Below are 27484 nucleotides of genomic sequence, written 5' to 3' on the forward strand. Positions count from 1 at the left end.
GAAAAGCTTACATATTTTGCACAACAAAGGAAAAAGAATAGAAATGACCCATTTCCACAAGACTTCAGAGAACATTTTATACACATGACAGGGGATTGTCTATATCCTATAAAATAATGCTAGAAGGAAAGGCTAACTCTGTCCTACTTTATTTACTTCACACCAGTATAGGATGTTTAAAAAGAATTTCTTCAGTTTTTGAAACGTACAATAAATTTGATCATGATCATTTATAAAGATACTTGTATTTAATTTATTTGTATTTTATCTCCTTGGGATAAATTTTGCTAGGTATATTTGAGATAGGAAACTGGAAACTGTATAAATCAAAAGGATAATTTAAATCAATTTGTGTCTCTCAGTTTTATACATAAATCAGGCCAGTATCACAAAAATATGAGGGAGCATATGTGGTAAACAGTGTGATTTGCAAAAGCCCTGAATCCTAATCCAGGATCTAAGGTTTACTAGGGAATCTTGAGCAAGTTTACCTCTCCAAGTCTTCATTTCTTATTTATACACTGTGGACATTTTTCCCCCTTTCTTCCCCTGGGAATGAGCTGAGAATCTAGTCAGACAGCGCACATGTGCTAGTCATCTCTGTGCATTCTTCCAGGAACTACCCTTGGGGTTTTGTCATGACACACCTGCCCCTGTAATTGCTGGGCCTGGGGCAAGAGAACTGCTGGATGAGGTGTCAGAGCCCTGGCAGCAAAGAATGGTTGGCTCTCAGGTGGTAAAAAGACTTGACCAACAACAGTATAAGTTTGAAAAGGAAAGTTTTATTAGACAGGAAGAACGCTGCCGTGCAGTGCAGCTTCAGAAAGGGAGGAATGGCCAGGTGCAGTGGCTCACACCTATAATCCCAGCACTTTGGAGGGCCAAGGTGGGCAGATCATGAGGTCAAGAGATCAAGACCATCCTGGCCAACATGGTGAAACCCTGTCTCTACTAAAAATACAAAAATTAGCTGGGCAAGGTGGCCTGCGCCTGTAGCTACTCAGGAGGCTGAGACAGGAAAATTGCCTGAACCCGGGAGGTAAATGTTGCACTGAGCCGAGATCGCACCACTGCACTCCAGCCTGGTGACAGAGACAGACTCCATCTTAAAAAAGAAAAAGAAAAAGAAAAAAAGAAAGGGCTGAGTGTGCCAGGTTGGATTTTCCTTAGGGGTATTTGTGGACCTTAACACAGGAGCTGAAGGGTGATTTGGACCCTATTAATCATGTAGGTCATGAGAAGTGATTACATTTGTGGATGTTTTGGTGCCTTGATGTCAGCAAAGGTTTTACAATGGCTTTCAACATGCTTGCATTCCAGAAATGTATAGAAATTGTAGAAATCTAATTACTTCCGAATTCCTCAGATAAGGAGTTTTGTCTCCACGTGATCTGCTTGGTGCCCACCAGGTGATCTTTGCTCTCCTCAAGAACTGGCATAGGTCCCCTTTTCTTTCTACCTTCATCACATCCTCCAGCATTGCCAGGTGCCTCCTGCATGTGCATTGGGGCCATCGATACGCATATCGAAGCCCTAAGAATCCTTTGAACACTCCTCGGGCCTCAGAGCCTACACACCAGTAATGCAATGTGGTCTCCTCCTCCAGAGACCTGATCTGAGCAGTTAGGTCAGAGAATTCTGGCATCCTGGGGATTCAGTGCATGGTCTAGGAAAGGTGTGGACTCCCTAGACAGACACTTGGGCCCTCCTCACCCTCTGTGAAAGTGATATGTGTGAAAGAGAGCAAGAGAGGATCCTCTAAAGAGCAGTGCCTGGCTGGGGAAGAGCCTCGTCCCTACAATTTTTGAAACGGTCTTAAAGGCAATGCTCTTTCCTTTAGGTTTTATTCCTAGTGTATTTAGCATTGAATATTATTTTTGGAGTTGGCTTGTGTATGTTTTCAGCTACAAGTAACTAAAATCTTGAACTTATAAACAAAAAAGGTTAAATAACGCATAACAAGAAATCCTGAGGTAGGGTGGTCTGATAGTACATTAATTCAGAGGCTTGGTGACTTCATCCTTGGGGTGTGTTCTCCTCAGTCATTCTTGGAGTGAGTTGGTTTTGTCCTCATGTCCCAGGCATCGTGCCCAGATGTGACAACATGCACTAAAGGAAAGGGGCATAGTTTCTCCCATGCATCTCTTTTTATTGGCAAGAAAACCCTTTTAATGAAGTTCCTCAACAGAGTTCATCTCATCGATAGCCGAATGTGATGGCACATACCTGTAATCCCAGCTACTTGGGAGGCTGAGGCAGGAAGATCGCTTGAGCCCAGGGATTTGGGTTTAGCCTGCCTAATGTAGTGAGACCTCATTTCTAAATAAATAAATAAAAGACTATGTCATTAGCCAGAAATGTCAAATGACCACCTATACTAAGGGGGATGGGGACCATGATTATTAGTTTACATGTTTTATGCATGTCATGTGAGAAGAGGGTTGGGTACCAACGTAAAAAATGAGGAGAAAGGACTGTGGACAGGCACTCAGTTGTGTCTTTTACAGTAAATAAAGCCAGAAAGTTACTGCCCTTCCCTGACAATGCCAAATTCTTAGCCTTGTGCAAATCTTAGCTTCCAGTGACTGCATCTAGTTGGAATCCTCTTTTTGATGTTCCCACTCTCTTTCCTGGTGTTCATCTGCATCCACTCCCGGAGTACCCTACTTCCTGCCCTTCTGGTGGGCTGTGCTGTGCCAGTGCCTGGCTTGCTTATTCTGAAGTCAGCAATTGACACTGAACACCAATCAAAGTTTTTTCCAGAAAATAGCTTGTTGCCTTAGGCATTCAGACAGTATTTCTCTTCACTCCTGGAGTTGTCTCTTCCTCTACGTCTCTATTATTAGGTAAAGTCCCACTTCTAGACCCCACTTGGAGACACTATCAGTTGCACCAGTTCACAGACTCTTTTCTAGGGCCCCTCTCTGAACCTGGACTGTGAATTTCTTCTTTACTTTTTACAATAGCATTGCAGACATTAAGTGCCTATCTTTCTGTCTCTCACATAATGGGCACTCAACAAGATTTGCTCCTGATGTTTTCTCCTTAGTGCCCAAGTGGTGGAGAGCCTCTTCTACACCTAAAATGCACTACACAATTAACAATTTTCCTAGTAAATGCCATTCAACCAAGTTTACAGGGGATAGTCTTTACAAGATTACAAAGTAGACTGCAATGCCTGAAAACAATAAATCAATATCCACTGATCTAAGCACACTTATCTTGTTTTCTTACTTCTGTCCATGAAATATAAGCTTCCCTGAATGTCTAAGGCCCAAACCTTTGATGTGGGTCAATGTGAAGGAAAAGAAGAATGTGAAGAGCATATTTTTAAGATAAAAAAAGGAAAAACTTCGGGCTAGCAGGATTAAAAATGGTACCGACATCTCAAAGAAGAAAATAAAGCTCACCTCTGGCCTCCACTAGCTTTCTCCACAAGCTAATGAGATGATGATTAAGAGCATGGGGAAAAAGAGCAATGAAATGTCCTTGTCTCCCCTAGATGAAAATCTAGGCAAGATCATGTGTTCGTTAGCCACATAAATTGCTATTTAAAGTGAAAAAACTCAGACTTCACAAGCATAGATTCTGATTGGACTCATATCATTACCTTTCCTAATGAAATGTTCCCCGTTGTTGCCTTCATACAGAAAATTAACCCTAAATAATATTAAAGCTCTTAATTCAATATAGATGCTACTAATTGATCCTTCAGAAGTATATCTACCTAGGGAAAATAAGATTATTTTAAATTATTTACCAAAAATTACATTGACTCTTTTGAGTGTTTCAGTTCAGAGGGTTTCTATATATTTCTAACGATATATGGTAAAGTTTTTGAAGCCTAGATACATATTTTAATTTCATTGTTTCAAATGGGCACCCCAGCTGATGGTTTACAAATTCTGATGTGCTAGACCACTGCAACTCTCCACTTTACAGGGTAATAATGTAAAACTCTAATAAAACAAAATATGTAGTAATCTATAGAAATTGTGCTTTAACTGCACTCCTAATAACAGGTTTTATTCTTTTTTCCATGAAAAGGGATAATTTTAGATGCTAAAATGCTGAATAATAGAACATACTTATAGGTATATTGAGCAAACCCTCTTAGGAAAGAAGGCATCTAGATGAGCCCTGCTTTAAAGGAAAAAAAATCAATTATATATTGATATGCATGTCAATAAATATTCTCATTATTAAAAAAAGAAAAGCATTGTTTTAACTATTGCTGTGTAACCAAGTATGACAAAACTTAACAACAAAAAACTGATACTTGGCTTGCAGTTTTGTGGCTTCAGGATTTGGGAAAAGTTCAGCAGGGCAGTATGTCTCAAATCTACATAGCATTTGTTGAAGTGACTGGAACTGGAAAATCTCCTTCTTCAGTGGTTTATTGACCCACATATATTGCCTCTGGGTTGGGATGGCTGGAACACCTGGGAGCTGATCACGTACTGTTCAGGCAGCTCTCTTTCCATGTGGCCTCCATGTATGGTTAGCTTGAGCTTTCTTACAGCACGGTGGTCTCAGGGTAGTCTGATTTCCTACATGGCGTTTGGAGCACATTTTTAAAGACAGAAAGTAGAAGCTGCCTGATTCTCAAGGCCTAAGCCTAGAGATTGGCAAAGCATCATTTCTGCCGTATTCAATTGGTTAAGCAAGTTACTAGGCCTGCAAAGATTCAAGGGAGGGAACTAAACTCTACCACTTAATGTGTTACAGTTTTGTTCTAGCCCAGGAGTGAATACACATATTACGAAAAGCCTTTTCATTTTACAAAGTAATTCATTCCTGTTTTTCTCAATATAATAAACACACCAAAGACATTTAGAATATTATATTATTTTAAAGTGACTACTTACACCTAACTTACCAGAAGCATGTTCAATGCTCAGAGGAAAGTACAAATGCTTACATCCCTGCTTTAGTCTGTAGCTGTGGCTTACGTAATTAAGACTAGCATTCCCATTTTGCAAAGCTATTTAAAACCTGGCAATAACTAGATATTTACTATTGACAGTCTGACTTCAACCTCTAAAGGTCTTCCAAAAATCTCTGCCAAGAAATGACTGCCTCAGAATGAGATCCTGAATATCAAAAGGTTTACTCTAAGATTTAATTCAGTCAGATCAATGTTGGGAATCTAAAAGGGGCTGTTGTTTGTCACATTAATTATCTGCTTGTCGGGTAGATCTCAGTGGAAAGAAATTCTGTACTTCGGAATTTCCAAGACAACCTAAAACTGTTGTTTCTCATACTGATTTTACTATTTCTTTGCAGAGAGGTCAGCCGCCTGCAAATCTTTGAGCATTCAGTTCTTCTCGGGCTCTTTCCATGCGATGCCGGATGGCAGACCCCAGGGCTGGGGAGTGCAGATGGAGAGTCAGCCCTGCCAAGGCAGTTGGCCGACCTCAGAAGCCCAGATCTATCTGTATCGATATGTTTCTGAAGGGCCAGTTTTTGTATCTCAGTACACACTGTCTGGAGCTCACAGTATTCACTGCACTCATAATGGCTTTCTTTGCCTGAGCGTCCTAGCAACATATCAACTAAGCAAATAGAAACAGACAGGAGCAAGTGGACTTTATCTAAGCCTGCAGGAGGGCAGAGAGGATTCACAGTCATACAGAGGCTATCCTCAATGTCTGCAGAAGCTGGTGTTTCACCATCAGCATGAATCCGGGCAGAAATTATAAAATAAACTCCTCATTCTTTTATACTTTTGACCACACAGAAGCTATGCAGTTTGTACTGTTTTATGTAGGCCCCTACAGACCAGTTGGTTTTCAGATTGGGCCAGTTAAACTTCTCTGTTCTTCCTCTTACAATACAGCACATAAAATCCTCAAGCATCCTGTTTGTATAATCTCTTTTGGAATTATTAGAAAATAGTATTTACCTATCTGAATAAAGAGAGCATCGAATCTTGGAAGAGCCAAATTACTTGTTCCAGATTCTACCACCAATTGTTGAAGAGAACAAGTTCTGGCAGGGAGGTCTCTGATGTCTAGAGCAGCTCTCCCTTTCTCTTCAGACCACAGTAGACTATTGACAGTCCATAGCTGCTGGTCACTCCAAAATGTGAGTAGGAATTCAAGCCAGAAAGCCTGCATCCTAAAATCGTATGATCTTAGCTCAACTGGGGAGAATTTTGACGTGTAAATTTGTTTTTCATCAAACCAATTTGTATTTGAAAAGAGGTTGTGAGGATGAGAGAAAGGGAATTCACTAAAATGGGAAGCCCCTTCTTCCTCGGAAACAATAAGAAAGGAGGAGAAGAAGATGATGTAAAGATAGCAAAAACCTTCCAAAGTCTTAACTTTATAATATTCATAATAGAAGTCATTGACCTTAGGATATAAAGAATTATTATGTGCTATTAAGGACTAACTGATACAGCATATTTATAAAGAGGAGCATCTAGCAATGCACTGTTTGCTATGTCCCAGGCACCAAAGTGAGAGCATTATAAATATTATTGTGTTGTACAATCAAAAACATGTAGAGATCATTATTAAACGCATCGTTTTATTTAATCTTCACAGTGACCCTGTGAAGTAGGTACTTGTATTACCCCCATTTCCAGATAAATACAATTCAACTTAGATTAAATAAGGCATCCACAGCCCACAGTGATCAAGTGGCAGAGCTACAAACCGAAGCTCTTCACCACTCTACAAATGTGTTCTTAATCACCACAGCTAATAAGCACAGAAAAGGTAAAATAATCTCTGGATTTATATTCCACATCTGACATTCATTAACTGGAACTTTGTGCATGTGAAAAAAGTTTTGAGCCTGCCTCCACCATCAGAAAATGAAAGTCATTTTTATCTACTCCATAGAGTTACTGGGAAAATTAAATCAAGTAGTACTTAAGTGTCAATAAAATGCCCAACACATAGTAGGTACTAAATAAATACCTGATAAAAAGAAAAATTCAAGGTCTTTAAGGCATCCTACTCCTGAAACATTGTGGTTAGATATTTAGAAGTTAAAAAAAAAATTGTTTCATTCAAACAAATGATTTGATAAACAATAATTAGCTAGTGAAAAGGCAGTCTGCAGAAATCTTTTTAAAAAATAATTTATTCCTACAACTTTTAAAACCTAGGGACTGATTATATATGGCTTATGGATATTCCAAACAAATCTGGTGAACACACACACATGTGCGCACACACACACAAAAGAGAGAAGAGGTGAGAACAAAAAGCACATGTAATAAGAAGATACTCTTGACTTCATTCCAAGATTACGTAGCTCACAGGCATCCCTGGTTAGGATGAGAAGTTAGGCCATCAAACTCCAAATCTATGTTCCTTTTGCTCTATCATGCTTTTTCTTGTAGGAATAGATTGACTAACAAAATCTTGCATTTAGGTGGATTTTATGTGTTCATATTCTCTTGTGACAACCAGTAAGCAGGAATTTTTGGTGTACTAGCACCCAAGACAGAGGTAATTTTGAAATTATTTTAAAATATTGATAAAGGGTTTTTTTTTTTACTATTATTACCCAATTGTACATCCCAAAGACTACTTTTCTCAAAAATCTTGCATTGAAATAGCTAAACGTGGCAATAGTGGTGACCTGGGTTTTAGGTCTGGCTCTGCAAATCAACTAGCACTATAATCTAGTTACCCTGTCTATAAAGGAAGCATTTGAAGCATTTCAAGCTCCTTCCTCTCTTAAATCCCTATGAAATAAACAGAACTGAAACTCCACCACTTTCCACTTTTTCTAGTTAACTCAGAAGTATAGAAGCACTACAGATTCTCATTATCCAAAAATATTGCCAGGGTTTTTTTCCATTACAAGCTAGGTGAAACAAAAACAACATTAAACAATTCATGGCATTTAGCATTATGTTATCTGGTGGTTATGCTCTTCCCCCTCTTTTTAATAAGTAGCATGTGCACAGTAATTTTCATTGTCATGATTCTATGCCTTCTTCATAGCACATTTTGGCAAAGAAACATCAGACATAAATGAACATTCTCAGGTATCCTAGCAACAGGATGTGATTAATAATACCTCTCAGAGCAGGGCAGATAAAATGCCTGAAAGTGAATGCAAACTCAGAATTGGCTACTGAGAAATTGGTAGTGCAGTGAGGCAAGCTTCATAAGATACCACGACAGATTTTATTATACAAAGATGGAAGCAAGTAGGAGAGAACATATTTTAGGAGACTATATTTAAGCATGAAAACACAGTATACATATGTGTGTGTGTGTATATATATATACACACATACATATATAGTGTACATATAAATGTGTGTAAACATATGTGTGTGTGCGCGCACACACACACACACATTTATATAAAATGTCCTTTTCCTGAGAAGTAACACGAGATACTGAGTTATAATACAAATGCCCCTACTCATTATTGGTGAGACATCATTAAATTGCCATTTATGTGCCTGTGGTTTTAAAAGATCAGAAACAATCACTGTGATTAAGAGACTATTTCCACACTGAAGTACTGAAATGTACTGTAAATTGATATATGTGTAATGTTTCTCCATGAAACAATATCCACAACCTCAAGTCTAAAATAGCTTTTAAAAATATTGAGACTCAGTTTACATAGATAAATAGTCATGAGATGTGGAACTTTAGTGTTTAATTAAATAAATGTTCTTATATAAGAAAAAAGTTGTATCTTACAAATTCAATTTTTATGAGGTTATGGTCCATTTTTATTCCTCACAAGTGGAGTGCCGCATCCAGGTTTAACGAGAAATAAGATGCAAACCATACTTTAATGTTTTGTTTTTAAGCTAGAATCTGTGATAAAATAAAGCACAACTAGGGCAGAATGTGTGTTCATTATTCTGAAAGCCTTTCTATTATCTTATCACCCACTTTTCTAATATAATAGTTTTCTAGGTTGTCAGTTGTGATACACTTACCTGCTAAAAGCTCTATTATTGGTTGTACTTTCACTACATATTAGCAGTACTAAAATTGTCTTCATGTTCTCCAACATTTCAGAGTGAGATAAAGCATTTGTGTTCAAGTCACGGTGCTAGGCATCAGGAGAGAGAAAGATGTGGGACTCTCCACTTGTCCTGAAAGAAGTCACCATCCAGTTAGGAAAACAAACACACAACTAATTATGAACTCAAATAAGAATTAGTGCTTTTCCAAAGGCAAAATGAAAGGCTACAGGAGCACAGAAGAAGAGTGCTTCCTCCTGAAGGGCCTGGAGAGTTTGGGGAGCTGGCCCAAAAGAAAAGACTTCGCACATGACTGGCAGCTGAGCTGAGCTCTAAAGGTTGAATAGGGTTTTGATAGGCAGGAGCCAAGTGAGAGGACATTCTAAGAAGCAGAAACAGCATGAATGGGGAGCTGAGGTGGAGGTGTAATTCCTGGTATAATGGGTAACTCCTCTCTTTGGTGCTTGATGAGTGACAGCAGAAGGAAAGTTATGGCCAAATTGTCCAAGGTCATAAATTTTATATTAAGAAATGCAGACCTTGATATTTAGGAGTGATTGGATTACAAGGACAGAAAAAAAATAAGAATAAAAAATAAAAAACCAGTTAGGAGCCCATAGAAAATAGATAACCCCAGGAACAGGTATCAAGTTCATGAACTAGGGTGATGACAGTGAAAATGGGGAAGATATATCTCAAAGCCCTGATAGAGGGGAATGTATTGGACTGAGGAACAGATTAGATGGGAAGAAAGAGCAACAGATAGAAGCTGGTGGTTCTTAGGTTTTCTGTTTGGGTGCCTGAGCAGACACCAAAGATGAGCGGTTCTGTAGGGGGCTATAATTATTATGATTATTATTTTTTATGGACTCTTTTTTTTTTAACTTTAAGTTCTGGGATACCTGTGCTGAATGTGCAGGTTTGTTACGTAGGTATACCTGTGCCATGATGGTTTGCTGCACCTATCAATCAGTCACCTAGGTTTTAAGCCCCGCATGCATTAGGTATTTGTTGTAATGTTCTTCCTTCCCTTTCCCCTCACCCTTCAACAGGATGATGTTCCCTGTGTCCATGTGTTCTCACCCCCAAAAAGGGCGTGTGATGTTCTCCTCCCAGTGTCCATGTGTTCTCATTGTTCAACTCACAATTGTGAGTGAGAACATGCACTGTTTGGTTTTCTATTCCTGTGTTAGTTTGCTGAAGATGATGGTTTCCAGCTTCATCCATGTCTCTGCAAAGGACACGAACTCATCCTTTTTATGGCTGCATAGTATTCCACAGTGTATATGTGCCACATAAAGTTCATCATCACTGTTCACTAGAGAAATTGGCACTATAATTATTTAAGTTAAAGGCATGTGTTGAAGTGTGGTGGAGGACACAGGTAGAGATTTCCAGGAGGCTTTAAAACCTAAGTAGATTTTGGAGCTAGAGATGTAGTGTCACAGTCATCTATTTTGAGGAAAGTGAACACTGAGAGAATGAGAGATAAGATCACCCACTCAGAGCAAGATAAAGATACTAAAGAAGAAAGCCTAGAGGGTCATCTCCATCTAAACAGTTCAATCTCTGTGTCCATTGATCAATATAATACCGTCCTAGTATGTAATGTTTATTTTTTTAATTTGATGTTTGGGGGGTGTGCGTGTGTGTGTGTGTGTGTGTGTGTGTGTGTGTGTGTGTGTGTATATATGCATACATATATGTAGGTGTTTGTATGTGTGTGTATATATATGTATATACATATATATACACACACATGCACACCTATATATACACACATACATATATGTAACTAAGAGATCCAAGTAGATTCCTATAACAGGACTAATTTATGATGAAACTAATAGGTAGCATTTATATAGCACTTTACAGTTTACAAAGCCCTTTCATGTAACATAGGGGCTGAGAGTTGTTTGAGGTACTCGTAAAAAAAATTATTTGAGGTATTCATTAAAAAAAAATGTTGCACCTTCTAGCCTCCCTTTTGAAACATGAGATACCAGTATTTCATGTGAAATTTGTCCATTTCTTGCTAGCTTACCATATGGAATTGTTTAATCCTCACAGCATTCCAGAGAATCAGGCCCTGATCCCCACATTACAAATGAGAAAATCAGGGTGACTGGTTGATTTGCCTCCAATTAGCATTACTGTAGGTGTAGTATATTAAATGATGAATTATCTCAGACTTGTAATATATACAACACTTATCTCAGAATTTAGCAGCTAAAAACAACAATAAACTTATCAGCTCACATGGTTTCTGTGGGGGATTCTGGAATAGCCAACTGGATGGTTCTGGGTCTGGCTTTCTCAAGGCTGCAGTCAAGATGTTGGCCAGAGCTGCTGTCAGCTGAAGGCTTGATTGGGGCTGAGGAATGGGTTGCTCATATGCCTGTTGATGGTGGCTGCTGGCAGGAGGCCTTTGTTCCTCCTTGGCTGTTGACAGGAGGCCTCAGTTCCATGTCACATAAGCCTGCCTCTCTATAGGGCTGCTTGAGTGTCCTCACGACAGATTATCTGGCCTGACCCAGAGAAAGTGATCCAAAAGAAAGGAAGATTGAAGCCACAGTTTTTTGTTGTTGTTGTTCTTGTTTTTTGAGATGGGGTCCTGCTTTGTTGTTCAGGCTAGAGTGCTGTGGTGCAATCATAGCTCATGGTAATGTCAAACTCCTGAGCTCAAGTGATCCTCCTGCCTCAGCCTTCCAACTAATTAGGGAGGCTACAAGTATGTGCCACAATGCCTGGCTAATCTTTAAAAAAAAATTTTTTAGAGATGGTGGTCGCATTATGTTGCACAGGCTGGTCTCAAACTGCTGGCCTCAAGCGATCCTCCTGCCTCAGCCTCCCAAAGCACAGAGTTTACATGTGTAAGCCACCACACCCAGGCTGGAAGACACAATTTTCTTAAGGCCCAACCTCAAAATCCCACTCTATTATTCCCATAAAATCCTCGATTACACAGTCAGTCAAATTCAGTGGGGATTACACAGGACATGAATATCAAAAGAAGAAAAGATGGAAATCATTGGGGACAGCTTGATCACTACACCATATTATTTATCTCAAATACATACACTTCCAACTTTCAGAATGAGTAACTCATTCTAACATAGGTTAAAGACACTCCGAAAGATGTTTTTCTTTACATATTTTACAATTCAAGCCTTGAATACCATTTTTTTAAATTTATGAAAATGTCCAAGGCCTCTAATATTCATAAGTGAATAATCAAACAGTAGGCAGTGGATTGCCCAGTGGAAAACTTAAATGAGGAGGTGTCCTGTCATGCTTGGTAATGAACGAGGCCTTTAAATGGATTCTTCATGTTATTTATCTGTTGGAATCATTGAAATAAATTGCATCAAACAAATCCTCTGGAAATCGCCCAAATGAATATAACATGCCATTAATCAAGGTGCCAGTTAAATGAATTCTACACTTTTGGTAGCAACACAAGGGAAGGCTGTACATTTTTTCACCTTATATTTTAGGATTTTAAAAGACTTGAAGGGCTGATAGAAAAGCTTGGATAAAGTTTACATTTAGCTTCAACATGTGGCCTAACTTCTCAGCAACTAGCTCCAGCTGTGGAATGTTGATAGATGACAAAAAAGTGACAGCTGGAAGGATGGCCCTCACTTATCCCAAACCATGGTCCTCTCCTCTACTGTGGTGTTCATACCACCGTTGCCCAGTTGCACAGTTTCTTACCTAAGTCTGTAAGTATGCTTATGTTTTCCATAGCTTAGCAAAAACCCTGAGCTGACTTCTGTTCAAGCTATTGCCCCATTTCACTTATTCAACTCATTTGGAGGCTGCCAAATTTGATAGAAAAGAAAAGAAGCCGTATCCTCAGCTCCGCTTCCTTATCACCCACATACTTCCCAGGCCCTCGCAGTCTCTCTCTTGTATTCTTCACCCACTCTCTGCTAAAACTACTCTCTCACAATCTAGCAACAATCATGTTAACTCAGCAAGCAGTAGCAACATGGTATTGAAGACCCCTATACTTCTAAAACTTGATTTGTGGTACAGGACCCTGTGCTTTGTTCAGCTCCCTGGATCTCAGCTGCTTCTGCCTTCCCATGGACCTACATCATAAAAAAAAAAAAAAGCAGCCGTCATGTTACCTTAGTTACTGTCCACTGCCCACTCCTCTGTGCTGCCTGCCTTTATGCCCCATTCACTCCTTCGGCCTCAGCCGTCTTCTTATGATGAACATTTCTTGCGTCTGTAATTTCAACTTGGATTTTTTTAATGTATTGAGACTTGCTTTATGACTGAGCACATGGTCAATCTTAAAGAATGTTCTGTGCACAGATGAGAAGAATGTGTATTCTGTGGTTGCTGGATGGTAGATGTCTATTAGGTCCATTTGGTCAAAAGTTCATTTAAGTCCACAGTTGCTTTGTTAGTTGCCTGCCTCGAAGATTTGTTAGATGCTGTCAGCGGCCTGTTGAAGTCTCCCACTATTATTGTATGGCTGGATCTCTTTTCTTAGATCTAGTAGTATTTGTTTTACAAGGCTGGATGCTCCAACAAAAGCCTCCTCCAATGTCAGATGCATATGTATTAGGATAGTTAAATTTTCTGGCCTCTTACAAGCTCCATGTCCCCATAGTGCTTCAAAGTCAGTAGGTCTAACACTGAATGTGTCATTCCCAGCCCCATCACATTCTATAACACCATTTCCCCAACTTTCATCTCTATGCCCAAAGTCACCTAGCTAACCATTCATCTTGACTTCTCCTCCTTCCTGGCAACTCACGTTTTATAAATCGCCGGGCCCTATTATTTCGGCCTCTCCACTGTCTCTTGCATCCATGCCTTCCCTCCTTTCCATTCCCACTGCCTTGACTCAGTCCACCCTTTCATTACCTTGTACCTGACCTCTAGGATAGTCCTCCTCCTATGCACTGCTGTAAGTGTGCAAGGTCTTGCTGAAATACTCTGTCCACTTAGCCCATACTGTTTCCTTTGCCAAGAACCAGCCATTTCTCTATTTCAGATTTCTAAAATCCCATTTGTCTCTCAAGGTCAAAATCAAATACCACTTTCTCCATAACTTCATGAGCACCCCCTCCTTTCTTAAAATAACTGCTTCAGCCGGGTGTGGTGGCTTACGCCTATAATCCCAGCACTTTGGGAGGCCAAGGCGGGCAGATCACCTGAGGTCAGGAGTTCGAGGCCAGCCTGGCCAACATGATGAAACCCCATCTCTACTAAAAATACAGAAAATTAGCCAAGCATAGTGATGAGCACCTGTAATTCCAGCTACTCAGGAGGCTGAGACAGGAGAATCACTTGAACCAGGGAGACAGAGGTTATAGTGAGTCAAGATAGCATCATTGCACTTCAGCCTGGGCAACAAGAGTGAAACTTCATCTCAAAAATAAAATAAAAAATAACTGCTTCATCATCTCATATCTTTAAGCATTCTATACCTTTTGAGGCATATCTCACTTCATGTTGTATTGTCCGTCCTTTCTATTTTTTCAAGTGGGTTGTAAGAAGGCATAGTCTTATTTAGCTGTTTTCCCCATAGTGCTTTCTATGGGGATTTGCCCTTTGTAGGTTTATTGTTGAGTAAATGACGCTTACTAACAAGATTTTTAAAACCCAACAGCACATTTAAGGCATACTTACTTATTTTTGATTTTCATAAATTGGTTTGCAAGCAGTTCTCATGCCTGTCAGCTGAGACCAGGCATCCCCAGAAGCACATTGGACATGGCTGAAGTAGTGATTGTGTTTGGAAATTGCCATAAACTGGGCTTTCATCTTATTTTCATCATATTCTCATGGCTCCATGCTGTAACTTATCTGTCACTTCTCATTTCAGGGAGAGTGGAGAAGAGAGGAGAACAAAAAGTAACTTCAGGTAAGATTTTATCTAATGGACTCCAGCTTTATTTCCTGATTTTATTTCCATTTCACCTTTAAAATTTTTTAAATTTATTATTCAAAAACTCACACGAAAAGTAATAGTTTATGGTTCTTGAACTGATCAATATTAATTTAATTAAAATAAATTCATATATTTAGCCTTTTCACTTTCACATCAATCAGTTATACCCTTTTCATGCAATCATTACATTTAAAAGAAAATGAGTGGAATATTGTTTAATTTTTCCATGATTATCTATTTAAAGGTAAGCCTTGCAACCACCAGTATTAAAATACAAACATTGTAATAGTTGACAACCAGTTTATTTTCCCAAATGACTATGAATCTCAATTTTATTTCTTAAAACTGCTTATGTATTAGATGTTTTTCGGGATAGTGTTAACTGACAAGCATCTTTATATTTTGGAGGAATTTTAAGAATGCCTTCACTTCTAAATTCATATGGATTCAGAAGTGAATTATGCTTTGGCAGAGTGCCATTGCACATACAAGGGGTCAATCTTTGCCAACTAATACAAAATTAAGTTTTTCCATTTTCATATTTCCATTATTTGCCTTTTGGCTTAAAGTTGTGAGGTAAGATAGTTTTTCATTTACCAAGTCAATCTTTGCCTAGGAGCAGTGTTCCACCTCACAATGCCCAGAAATTGCCAACAATTAGAGAGAATGTTAATTAGGCATGTGTAGCTATGCCCACCATCCTTCCCGAGTTTCCACCAACCCACTACTCCTGGGATAAGTGAGAGCTACCGGTCACTCCCATCCACTAGCTTCTTTTAGCTTCATTTCTCATCTGGTAATAAGGTATTATGTGTGTTTCCAAAAAGTCAGTATAGTCAGTAGAAGGCAAAGATCCATCTTAATCTAAAAGTGTATAAACAACATAAGCTCCTATCTCTGTTCTCCTTCCTAACCTTAGCATTCATTTCGGATAAGTGGGCAACTTAATACTTGCATAAATTTCCTGTTAAATATTATTGTTCGTGTTCTCTGGAAATCTTTTAAAGCCTGATCATGAACACACACACACACACACACACACACACACACACAATTGTGAAGACAAGAAAGTCTCTGAAAGTGTCTGATTCCCTCACAGGTGTGATTACTTTCATTATTGCTCCTTGTGGGGAAATTATTTATACAGCTTCTAAAATGCTATTGCCATGATGCTGTAAGTACTGCCTTCTTAGTTAAAGAAAATTCGTAGTTTGGAAGAAAGCTAAATCTGCCAAAGTGTTATATCTGATGCCTCCTTAAGTTCTCTCCATAGTCATGGCTTCTAAAATTCTGTGTGATCCAGGTTAGAGACAGAGGCAGGACAAGAACTCAGGCATCTTCACTCCGTGTCCTTTCCTGTACCCCCAACATGCTAACCTTTCTTTTCAAAACAAAGTGCTAGTCACTGTAATGCTTTGTTCCGTTACTTGCTTAATAAAACACTTTTCAACAGTTGGAAAATATTTAAGGCAACAGCATCTTTGATAGGGAACACAAGTCACTAGGGTTATGAGAAAACTCCCTTTACCAGTGGAATTTTTACTGACTTGCCCTATCTGATTCATAGCTTGTCAATTGCCTGATTTCTATGAGAGAGTAAAGTCAAAAATAACTAATGGATAGAGCCCATATTCTAGGGAAATAATAGAGTCTCCTAACCATTTCAAAGGACAACAAATCATGCCCTCAAGAAATCTACATTTGTAAAGATAGTCTGAGTTTTCAAGATTGGAACATACTGTTTGCCATTATAGTCATAAATACTACAATCAGTCTGTGGTGCTGGCCTGAATGAACGCTTCTTCAGATAAAGTGTGTGGCTTAGATGCCGAAAACATCATGCACACTCCTATTTCTGACTTCCTGCTTGGAATTTTTTGCATCTTTGTTCATTTTTCTCAGATTCTATGTTCTGCCTCTTCAGTTACTGTATACCCCGCACCCACCTGTTTACAGCTGAGTTCATCTCCCGGCTAAGAAAGACCAATATTAGGTTCTGGGCCCTTTCAATCTACCCTATCCTATTGCACTAAATGTATAATAATTGAAACAAAAATAAATTTAGAAAACAATATTTTAGACAGAATATTCCTATTAAAACCGGGACCCACCAAGACACTCATATTTTGGTTGGTTAAGGTTAATTCTTTGTTAAAGAGTCTTGCACTAAGATAAAAGTTACACAGAAGTCACTTTTTGTTTAGGGTAAGAAGTAACTTCATAACAAGGAAACGTCTCTAGGACTAGAAAGAATGAGATTATGTTTGTAAACATGTGCAGAGGTTGGGTACCCCCATAAAGAATATTGACAAGAGATTCATGAAGAGTTTGATTAAATCATTGCTGAAGTTTTTTCTAATTTTGTGTCTATGATTCTACTGCCATTTTCACTTAAATGAAATGTCTCTACTATGTATATTGGGGACAACAAAACTTAAGTGGCTTATATTTCATTATGTACTAAATGAATCATGTTCCAAAGATTACACTAATTTAGTTTGGACTGAGTTTCTCAGTAAAGCATCTAGCTGATGGTGCTAAGACTATGGAATAAAACTGTCCTGTAGTCTATTTAGTGACTTCTATTTAGAGTCGGTCTACACTGATTGCAATCCTGGCTATTGATTCACGTATGATGCTATTTTCATAAGCCAGAAATAACTCACAAGAAAATATGTATAACTTGGTATCATTCATTGTCATTTTTGAAAACCCATTTAAATCATATGCCCTGTGATGCTAAGTTTGGAAGTCTATGTCATATCCATACAATATGGTTAGAAATATCAAAACTAAATTTGGTGATTTGGCTTGGTAAAGAATATTATATAAAATATATGGTGGTATAATGATAAATGGAAAAATATGAGAAGGCAAATGCCTGATGTCATCAAATTTCGATTTTCCCTTGATTCTCTTCACCAGAAAAATTTTTTTTAAAGATCAGCTATTTCATAGATATAAAAATTCCATTGTTTGAAGTAGCTTTACTTGATCAGAAGAAAGACCTCTTTGGGGGCCATGGAATTCCCGGTATTAGAAAGCAACACAGCATAAAATGCAAAGAAGAATTCTTGTGAAGAAGAGTACATTATAAATTATTGTTTAGAAAAAGCTATGTTAGGATGCTTACTAACGTAAACTAGGGTAACACCATCTGTTAAATCTATATTCACACATTTCCAAGGAGAAGAATGCTTTCAAATTCAGTTAAGTGTAATGGAAAGAATAGCCCTAGTGGACGACAGAATGGAGAAATCAATTGCATATTTTTCATTTCTGACATTAGAGCATTCCTAAAGTTAGAAAACTGTTTGTTCATTTGCATAATTTGCAAAAAGCTACCCATTGAGAGGAACAGTGTTATTTTTTTTCTCAACTCAAAAGGTGAAATTCATTATTGGAAATTTAGCAAATGTAGAACATCTGCTTTGCAAGCTCAGTCCCTTGCAACTTACAAAAAGTAGGCTTGCAACACACTCAAAAAGACTGAGTGTGTTGCTTCTTGGAAATGTTCTACAACAGCAATGGCACCTCTGTTTTAAAACTTTGTAGTAACACACACTGAACATGCAGTCATTCAGGATAAAAAACAATAGCTAAGTAGATACCGAATAAAATCTTCTATCTGTGCATGAATAACGTGTTCACTTTATTATATGTCACATTTATTAAATACAAATAATAGCACATTTGGCATGATTTTTATCTATGCTATTTCTATTTTTATAGCCTTTTTGCCATAGTTCCTATCTACTATCCAAAAAAAACTTAAAAACTAAGAGTGAGAAATACCTAATTGGTCATAGATTTAATTATTGGTGACCAACATTAAATACATGAAGTTAGCAGGTAGAAGACATTGTGACAAATACATTTAAGTAAACTATTATCCTTGAAAAGCCGATCGTTTTGGACATCGGCATTTTGCAATATTTTATGTGTTTCATTTTCACTTTGAGAATCATTATTCTAGTTAGAATCAAGCTTAAAATGCTTATCTCCTAACTTGTTCATAGCTTATAAAAGTGCTTTTCTTGACAGCAACTCAGGCACCACGAAAGGGGCAGAGAAGGAATCTGAGGCATTTATAAATTGATACTTTCAATTTGATAAATATTTCGATTGTCCAGGACTTGTGGTTAACATCAAAGATAAATAAGATGTGGGATAAATATCCTTAATTCACTCACTTTCAGTTCAGGGAGAAAAGCAAGTACACATGATTACAACATGGTGTCAAGAGTGCCTTTTAGAGAATGATGTACAAGTTATCGTGAGGAATTCAGGGAGGGCTTCCTGGAATAGGCAAGACTTGAGTCAATCCTTGAAGAAAGCATTGGAATAGTTTACCAGGTTTAAAAAAAGGGGGGGAAAGGGCTGGCTGGCCAAAGGAATGTGTTTATGCAAACTAAACAAATTTGAAACACAAAATAGTTAATGAAAGAGAAATTGCCAGAGAGATGAAGGTAGTGGGAAAAGGTAGTGGCCTATTGAGGGAAAGTTTAGTGATATAATAAAACTGGAGCAGAGTCATAAACATGAGGTGGGAGATGTGGCCAAACGGTGGGCACATGCCAGAATCAACAAGGACCATCTGTGCCATTCCATGGAGTTTGGACTTTACGCAGTAAGTGCTGAAAGCTAATGAAGTGCAATGGAATCCATTTGCATTTTCTAAAAATCTCTCCAGAAGAGAGATTTCAAAAAATCTCAGTGGAAGTATGGATTGGAAGAGAAATTGACAGGAGGCAAGGAAATCAGGGGGCATACCATTTTAATTAAGCTGCTGGAGAGAACTGACTGTGCTCCTGTCTTCCCAACTCTGCATTCAGTGAGGTCATGTAGGGAGCTTAAAATTGGCCATGATGGGAGTATTTACATCATGGAAATTGGCAAACACTACAAATGAGGGTCCATTCAGTTTTAAACATCGACCAGTGTGTCCCTGGATCTAGGTCTGCATGATAGCAAAGCCTGGGCATTTCCCACTGCCCTGCTATGTGACTTGGTCGTCACTTGGGTTAGCTAATAGATGGCAGAGTTGAGACTTGAACCCAGACCTGGGATCCACATCTGGCCTAACATAGACCCCAAGGCATTGCTGAAAAAAGAAGCAAAATATTTTTTCCTAAGATCCTATGCCCAGTGGCCCAGGGTGGTATAAACAAAGTCTCATATTTTTCCATCCTGTAATTCTAAGCTACCAATTTTCTGCCTTGGCCTTCCAGGCAATCCATCTCTAGCATGTTTGCTTTTTCAAGCAGCTTTCCTGAAGACCTGGCTCTCTGAACTATGTTAATGAATTCTGTTTTAAAAGGTAACAAATTTTCTCTGGGTTTATGGTTTCAGAACAATATTTATTGTTGAATGAAATAAAGTCTGTTAGATACATTTTCCTATCCACAAAATGGAAGACTTACACTTGGGCTGTTCATTAAACGAAGTCCTACGGATTTTATTTTTAAACAATCTTCATTTTCCAGCCAGTCGAATTTGTGATAGAGAATGAATAACAACAGAGCTGTGCCACATTATTTTTAAAATACCTTAAATTTTATTGTATAACAGTAGATTTAAAGGAATGTGTGTATGCAAACTAAACAAATCTGAAATACTAAGTAGCTAATGAAGGAGAAATTGCCATGACACACCACATAGTCAAACTACAGATATGAACACATCTACCTGAAATTCCCTCAACATATTTAATGTTTAATTTGTATTGCTATTATAGTACACTGAACAGGATTTATCTGCACACAGTTGAGACTTGAAACATGCTTTCTTTAGGTGGCAGAGGAGAAATATTATCTTCAGCTGCCTCACAGTAAATTTCACAGCATGCCTCATTGTATAACTGAAAAAGAGAAACTTTTATCTGTGTTGATTCTTTCACAAACAACATGTGTGTGTTTCTTGCACCCAGAAGAGGAAATGGAGAATAATTTCATAATCTGTGTTAGTCAAAATTTACTTTAGACTTTCATCTTCAATTAAATATGGTATTACAAAAATAAGTCACAAGGAATTTTTAATTGAAATAGAAAGTAACTTCAAATATAAATGAATATTCAAGAGCTAGACAATAAATCTCATCAGGGCAGCATGAGATGAAGCAGTTCTTGACAAAATCAGGCCCGTGCTATTAGGCTCATAGGTATGTGTTGAATGATCAACTAATTTATCGTGAAAGTTGTATCAAAGGGCAACCTACATGTGTTTAGCTCTGTATCAGTCAATATAATAATGACAGTAACTACACTCTTAGGTGACATGACCTGTAATTAAGGCTTCTGGGTAAATACATATTTTGACTAGCTAAAAGTGTCATTTATATAAACAAAGGATTATAAATGCACACAGAAACAGAATATCAGAGATCCTCAGGCTGGCCTGTGAAAGGAGTCTTAAGTCATACCTGATTTTCCCACGGGGAAAAAAAATGAAGTGGTTATTTCTAAGCAAGAAACAGATGCCTAACTTGTTCTTTTAAACAGATATGACCACAAACATTTTAATCAACTGCAAATAATATACTTGTATTCTGTGCAACTTAAAACCTTCTAAAGTGAATGTATGTCACTTGAGCCATGCAGTACAGAAGTCAATCATATAAATTGTCCCATTATTTCACTGAAAATCCCCAGATGAGAGCTTGTGTAGGACAACAGAGAAGGCATGAAACTCTAAGGAAACATGAAACACCTGAAGTCCACTCACCCCAGAAGTGAGGTTATGACTTGAGTGGCAGTTGGAGGAATTCCAAGAAAGGCTAAGCTTTAGTGGGAAAATAGACCAACAAAGGAAGGTTCCTGTTGTGAGGGACACCAGAACCACAAGTCTCTTTCAGAAGCAGTTGAGTGATCTGATTAATTAATTCACACTGAGGGATTATAGATGACCATGAATTACTACATTATTGAGTGTAGCTAGCATATCTAAATGTTCTTAGAAGTGATCCCAGTGTCTTGGCTTCCATTTGGACCGTTTAAAGGACGGGATGATCCTGACCATGGCCCATGCCTTTGTTTGAACATCTTTCCATTGTTTGAACATCTTTCCCTTGTTTGAGTCCCTTCCAAATGTCCCTTGAATGCCATCTGCCCTAGCTTACCTTCATTTCCTTACACGGCTTTACTATGGCCTGGTTATTAATATGACTATAAATCTCTAATACATTTCACACTGCATAGAAACAATCTGTATTTCTCAGTCAGATATAGTCCTTTCCTCCTCCAAAATGTCCCTGAAATGCAATTTTATCACGCTTTCTCTGAAAACACAGTTCTCTGTTTCGCTGATATCCAGAGACAAACAAAACACCACATTCAAAATCTGACTTTATTTAATGCACTTTTATCTTGTTTTCTTTGGCCATTTTTCTTACCTAATCTGCTAGCTTTCTTGCCATTTAAAAATACTCATCCCAGGACATATAGATAAGCAAATATGAACTACATTAAATTGAATATTTTTCCTTAGCCTTCATGGTAACTTGAAATGGACTATATCTTTCTGGAGCAATAAGAGCAACATAGTTATATGATGTTTAAACGTTTTTTAATTTATTTTTTTAATTGTAAAATATACATAAGACACCATTTTAACCACGTTTATATGTGAAAATGTTCGGTGGCATTAAGTATATTCACATTGTTGTGCAACTGTCATCGCCACCCATTCACAGAAATCTTTTCATCTTACACAGCTGAAACTCTGCATTCCTTAAACAGTAACTCCCCATTCTTCCATCCCTCTGTCCCTGGCCAGCATGATTTCACTGTCTGTCTCTGTAAATTTGACAACTCTGGGTACTTAATATAAGTAGAATCATTACAATATCTGTGTTTTTGTGGCAGGCTAATTTCATAACATCAAATTTCATCCACGTTGTGGAATGTGCCAGAGTTGCCTTCCTTTTTAACGCTGAGTCAACTGTGTGTATATATTGCATTTTATTTATCCATTCATCCAACAGTGGACACTGGGGTTGCTTCCACCTCTTGGCTATTTTGAATTATGCTGTTATGAACATGGGGTGTACAAATATATCTCTTCCGGCCCTGCTTTCTATTTTTTTGGTATATACCTCAGAAATAGAATTGCTGGATCATGTGGCACTTCATAAGATTTTAACTTAGGCCGAAGGAATGAGTAAATTTGTAAGACCCTCCAGATTTCATAATTTATTTACTTGTTGGCATATATTTTGTTGTTGCTGTCATTTTTTACTCTCTGTTGCTTTCTTCTAGATCAGCAATATCCAATAAAAGTACAATGTAAGCCATATATATAAACTTACATTTTGAGTAGCTGCATTTCAAAAAGTAAAATGCAGTAGGAAAAATTAATTTAATGATATGTTATTTAAGTCAGGATATTGAAAGTATTATTACTGCAGCATGCAATCAATATAAGAAATTATTCATTTGACACTAGAAATGATAGATATGCTAAGCATGTGTATTATAATAGAAAATAGAAGATTACATGATGCAATCATTGAAGAAAAATGTAGTCTATGAAAGCAATAAGGTTATGGTTAATGGAAAAACACTTTACTTCAGATTTTAAAGTAAAATTTTAAATAATTAAAATTAAAAATTCAATTTCTGAGTTGTGCTAGTCAGACAGCAAGTTTTCAACAGCCATGTGTGGCCAGCAGCTACCATAGTGGACACTGCAGAGCTGAGGCTCCTCACTGGAAGTTTGTTTTTTTGTTGTTTTTGTTTTGTTTTGTTTTGTTTTTAAGACTGAGTCTAGCTCTATCACCCAGGCTAAAGTGTAGTGGCATGATCTTGGCTCACTGCAACCTCCACCTCCCGGGTGCAAGTGATTCTCCTGCCTCAGCCTCCCAAGCAGGTGTGATTACAGGCACATGCCACCACACCCAGCTAATTTTTGTATTTTTAGTGGAGACAGCATTTCACTATGTTGGCCAGGCTGGTCTTCAACTCCTGACTTCAAGTGGTCTGCCCACCTCGGCCTCCCAAAATGCTGGGATTACAGGTGTGAGCCACCGTACCTGGACAGGAAGTTATCTTCTTTATTTAACCCAATGCAAATGTACGATATATTTTTTAAAGTAAGATATAAATTCATTTTTAAAATATAATTTACTTTTCTAGTGTTTATCTAAAACACAAGAAAAAATAATTCTTGTCTTTTTTATAAAAAAAAGAATCAAAAGAGAGATAATCAATGTTTTTAATATAACTCCATAGCAAAAGTATTTAAATAACAGCTTCCCAACATATGTGTATTAGGTCCTGGTTTCACATTAAAGTACCAGTAATGTCCTATTCTTGGTATCCCAATTATTTTGGTAATGTTTGAATTTTAGTGAGCTTCTTAGGAAGCATTAAATATATATACTTTGCAGCAGTGCTTTCTTACCTGAATGGCTTGGGAATTGGCAGTAGTCAAAGCCCTTGAGAGGTTGTACAAATTAAAAGAAACTAAACTAAATGACCTGAAAGATGGATTTAATCATCTCCTGTTTTTAAATAACATATGATTATTAGTGGCAAAAATAAGTGAACAGGCACCTCCGATCATGTTGCATTGTTTGTCTTTTTGGTTTGGTTTTGTTTTTGAGACAGGGTCTCATTCTGCACTCAGTTGCTCAGGCTAGAGTCTAGTGGCACAATCACAGCTCACTGCAGCTTAGATCTCTTGGACTCAAACAATCCTCCTGCCTCAGCCTCCTGAGTAGCTAGGACAGAAAGGTGTGCCACCACACCCAGCTAATTGTTTTTTTTTTTTTTTAATTTATAGTAGAGACAAGGTCTCACTGTGTTGCCCAGGATGTTCTTGAACTCCTGGACTCCAGCAGTCCTCCGGCCTTGAACTCCCAAACTGCTGAGATTACAGGCATGAGCCACCACGCCCAGGCTTTTGTCTTTTCAGGGACCACTGAGTTGTGTTGAGTATAAACACAATAGGATCTAGTTCAGTGTAAGTTTGGCATCATACTCTTTCCACTAGTAAATTATCAAATTCATGAGAAATTGTCAAAGGAAGATCTCTTCTGGATGAAAAGTAACAGATTTGTATATAAAGATGGCAGACATGAGAGACCATTCAGCTCATATTGCTGAAAATCATGTAAATGCCAAGGCTAAGATGTGACTAATTTAGATTTTTAAAAACAATTTGACTTCAGAATTTGTATAAGCAATATACTATGTGACACAATAATCAGTACTTATTGATGAAAAACCTATCTAAATGACAGAAAACAAATGTGCCTGATAACCACATAGATGTTCTTCACAGCAGTGGCATAAGGAGACTTGAAGAAAAAATTTAATTCAGAGCTTTTTAAACCAACAAAAATATAACAGCTGTTTAGCAACTCCCATTTCCCACGCCCTGCAGCCCCTGGTAAGTTCTAGAGATCCACTGTAAAGCATCGTACCTACAGCTCACAATACTGTATTGTACATGTAAAATCTGCTAAAAGGGTGGTTCTCATGTTGTGTTCTTACCACAAAATAATTTTTTAAAAAATAATAGTCACTTTCTGTCTAGCAGGAGTGGTCAGCTCACTACAGACATAAGCACACTAAAAAGGTAACCAAAATATCAAAAATCATATTGTGGCCCAGTCCGTTGTCCCAGGCACTTAGGGATTTAGAATATACTGGTCCTACTCAGCAGGTAGGGAGTTTTAAGGCTGCTTGGCATTGCCTGAAATAGGGAGAAATATGATCTTAAGAAATGAAGCTTTTCAACCTTTCAGTGTGTTTGAAAATTACCTTAACAAAATGTTGCAAAACAAAAACAAAACAAAACACAGCAGCTATGCCTCTATATTTCCTTCTATAGAAACACTGTAATTAATTCTAGGTTACATTGTATTCCCAGAGGTCTAATTGGATTTTCACATCAGTTTGTGTCTTCCAGACAGTTTAGACAAACAAGAGATACTTCTTTAAAAAAAAAAAAAAATGTCCATCCTTTTTTTCCTGAAACTGGAGATACAGGAGAGGTGGAAGTGCAGTTAGGTCTCAACTTGAGACCTACCTATGAAGCAGGACTCTTGCTTCTTCCATGTCCCATCAGAAGAGCTGATGCAACTTGCTTTCTTTTCACCAACCTGAATCATCCAGTGTCTGTATTCAGTCAGCATTCAGAATATCATGGGTACTATTACACTGGAAGAAAGGATATGTACTTTTGAATTTGACACATCAATATAGATATCGCATGTATGGCATTTTTATTTTTATTTTTTCCAAATTTATTGAGGTATAATTGACAAAATTATGTATATTTAAGGTGTATAACCTGATGTTTTGATATATGCATAAATAATCACCATTATCACACTAATTAACATATCCATCACCTCACATAATTACCTTTTCCGTGTGTGTGTGTGTGTGTGTTGAGAACACTTATGATCTACCCTCAGCAAATTTCACATATACCACACAGTATTGTTAAGTATAGTCATCATACTCTACATTAGAGCTCTAGAGTTTATCTATTGGTAGACATTTAGGTTGTTACCATATCCTGACTATTTTGAATAATGCTGCAATTATAAAAGAAATGCATACAACTTAATAGCAAAAAATAACAACTACAAAAACCATGATTTAAAAATGGGCAAAGACCCTGAATAGACATTGCTCAAAAGAATGCATACAAATGGACAATAAGTATATGAAAATGGATTCACCACCACTAATCATCAGGGCAATGCACATCAAAACCACACTGACATATTAGCTCACATTTATCAGAATGGCTATCATCAATAAAAGAAAAGGTAAGTGTTGGCGAGGAAGTGGAGGAAAGGGAATCCTAATATACTGTTGGTGATCAAGTAAATTAGTACAGCCATTATAGAAAACAGTATGGAGATTCCTCAAAAAAATTAAAAATAGAACTACTTTATGATTCGGCAATCCCTTTTCTGGGTATGTATTGAAATTGAAATCAGCCAAAGAAATTGAAATCAGCATCACAAAAGATATTTCAAACTGTTTTTCTTCTAATTTTAAATAACCTGCTTCAGTAAGCCTATATTTTTCTATTTTAAGAAAAAAGCTTTCATCTTTTTCAACTTTCAACTTTTTTAGTTAAAAAAGAACACACATATTCATCAGTCTATGGTCATTATCTCATCAGAAGAGATACAATTAAATTCTGGGAGGTTGTAAACAGGTACCACATTAGCCAGAGTGGGAGAGGAAAACCTCTCTGAGGAGGAGGCATTTGAGCTAAATCCTGAATGATGTGAAGGAACCAGCCCTGAACAGGTCTGGGAGAAGAGGGCAAAGGCCCTGAGGCAGGGCAATCTCGGTGGGTTGACGGAAGGAGAAAAAAGTCAGCATGGCTGGAGCGTGATGAGCAAGGGTGAGCGTGTGGCAGCATGCAGCTTACATGGGGCCTTGTGGACTGTGGGAAACAGTCTGGATTTTATGATAATTGCATTAAGAAAAAAAAGCACTGGAGAATTTTAAGCCAGATAATGAGATTTTTTAAAGCTCTCTGACACAGGTGGGATTTTAGGAAAAAAAAAAAAAAAAAAAAAAAAAAAGGAGATAATGGAGCCCATTTAAGAAAGCTGTTCAAGTAAACCAAGAGAAAAATGAAGT

General features: G+C 37.7%; 1 protein-coding gene across 1 annotated transcript in view; it reads left to right on the forward strand.

Moving 5' to 3' along the window:
- Positions 1 to 27484, forward strand: part of CHST9 (carbohydrate sulfotransferase 9) — a 292367-nt gene that overhangs the window by 127504 nt on the left and 137379 nt on the right. The window contains exon 3 of the mRNA XM_032293135.1: positions 14805 to 14843. Within this exon, the coding sequence (XP_032149026.1) occupies positions 14805 to 14843 (39 nt within the window). The remainder of the gene's footprint in view (positions 1 to 14804; positions 14844 to 27484) is intronic.

The sequence above is a fragment of the Sapajus apella genome, unplaced genomic scaffold (assembly GCF_009761245.1).
Source record: "Sapajus apella isolate SASKATOON/1434 unplaced genomic scaffold, GSC_monkey_1.0 scaffold29, whole genome shotgun sequence".
Classification (NCBI taxonomy): domain Eukaryota; kingdom Metazoa; phylum Chordata; class Mammalia; order Primates; family Cebidae; genus Sapajus; species Sapajus apella.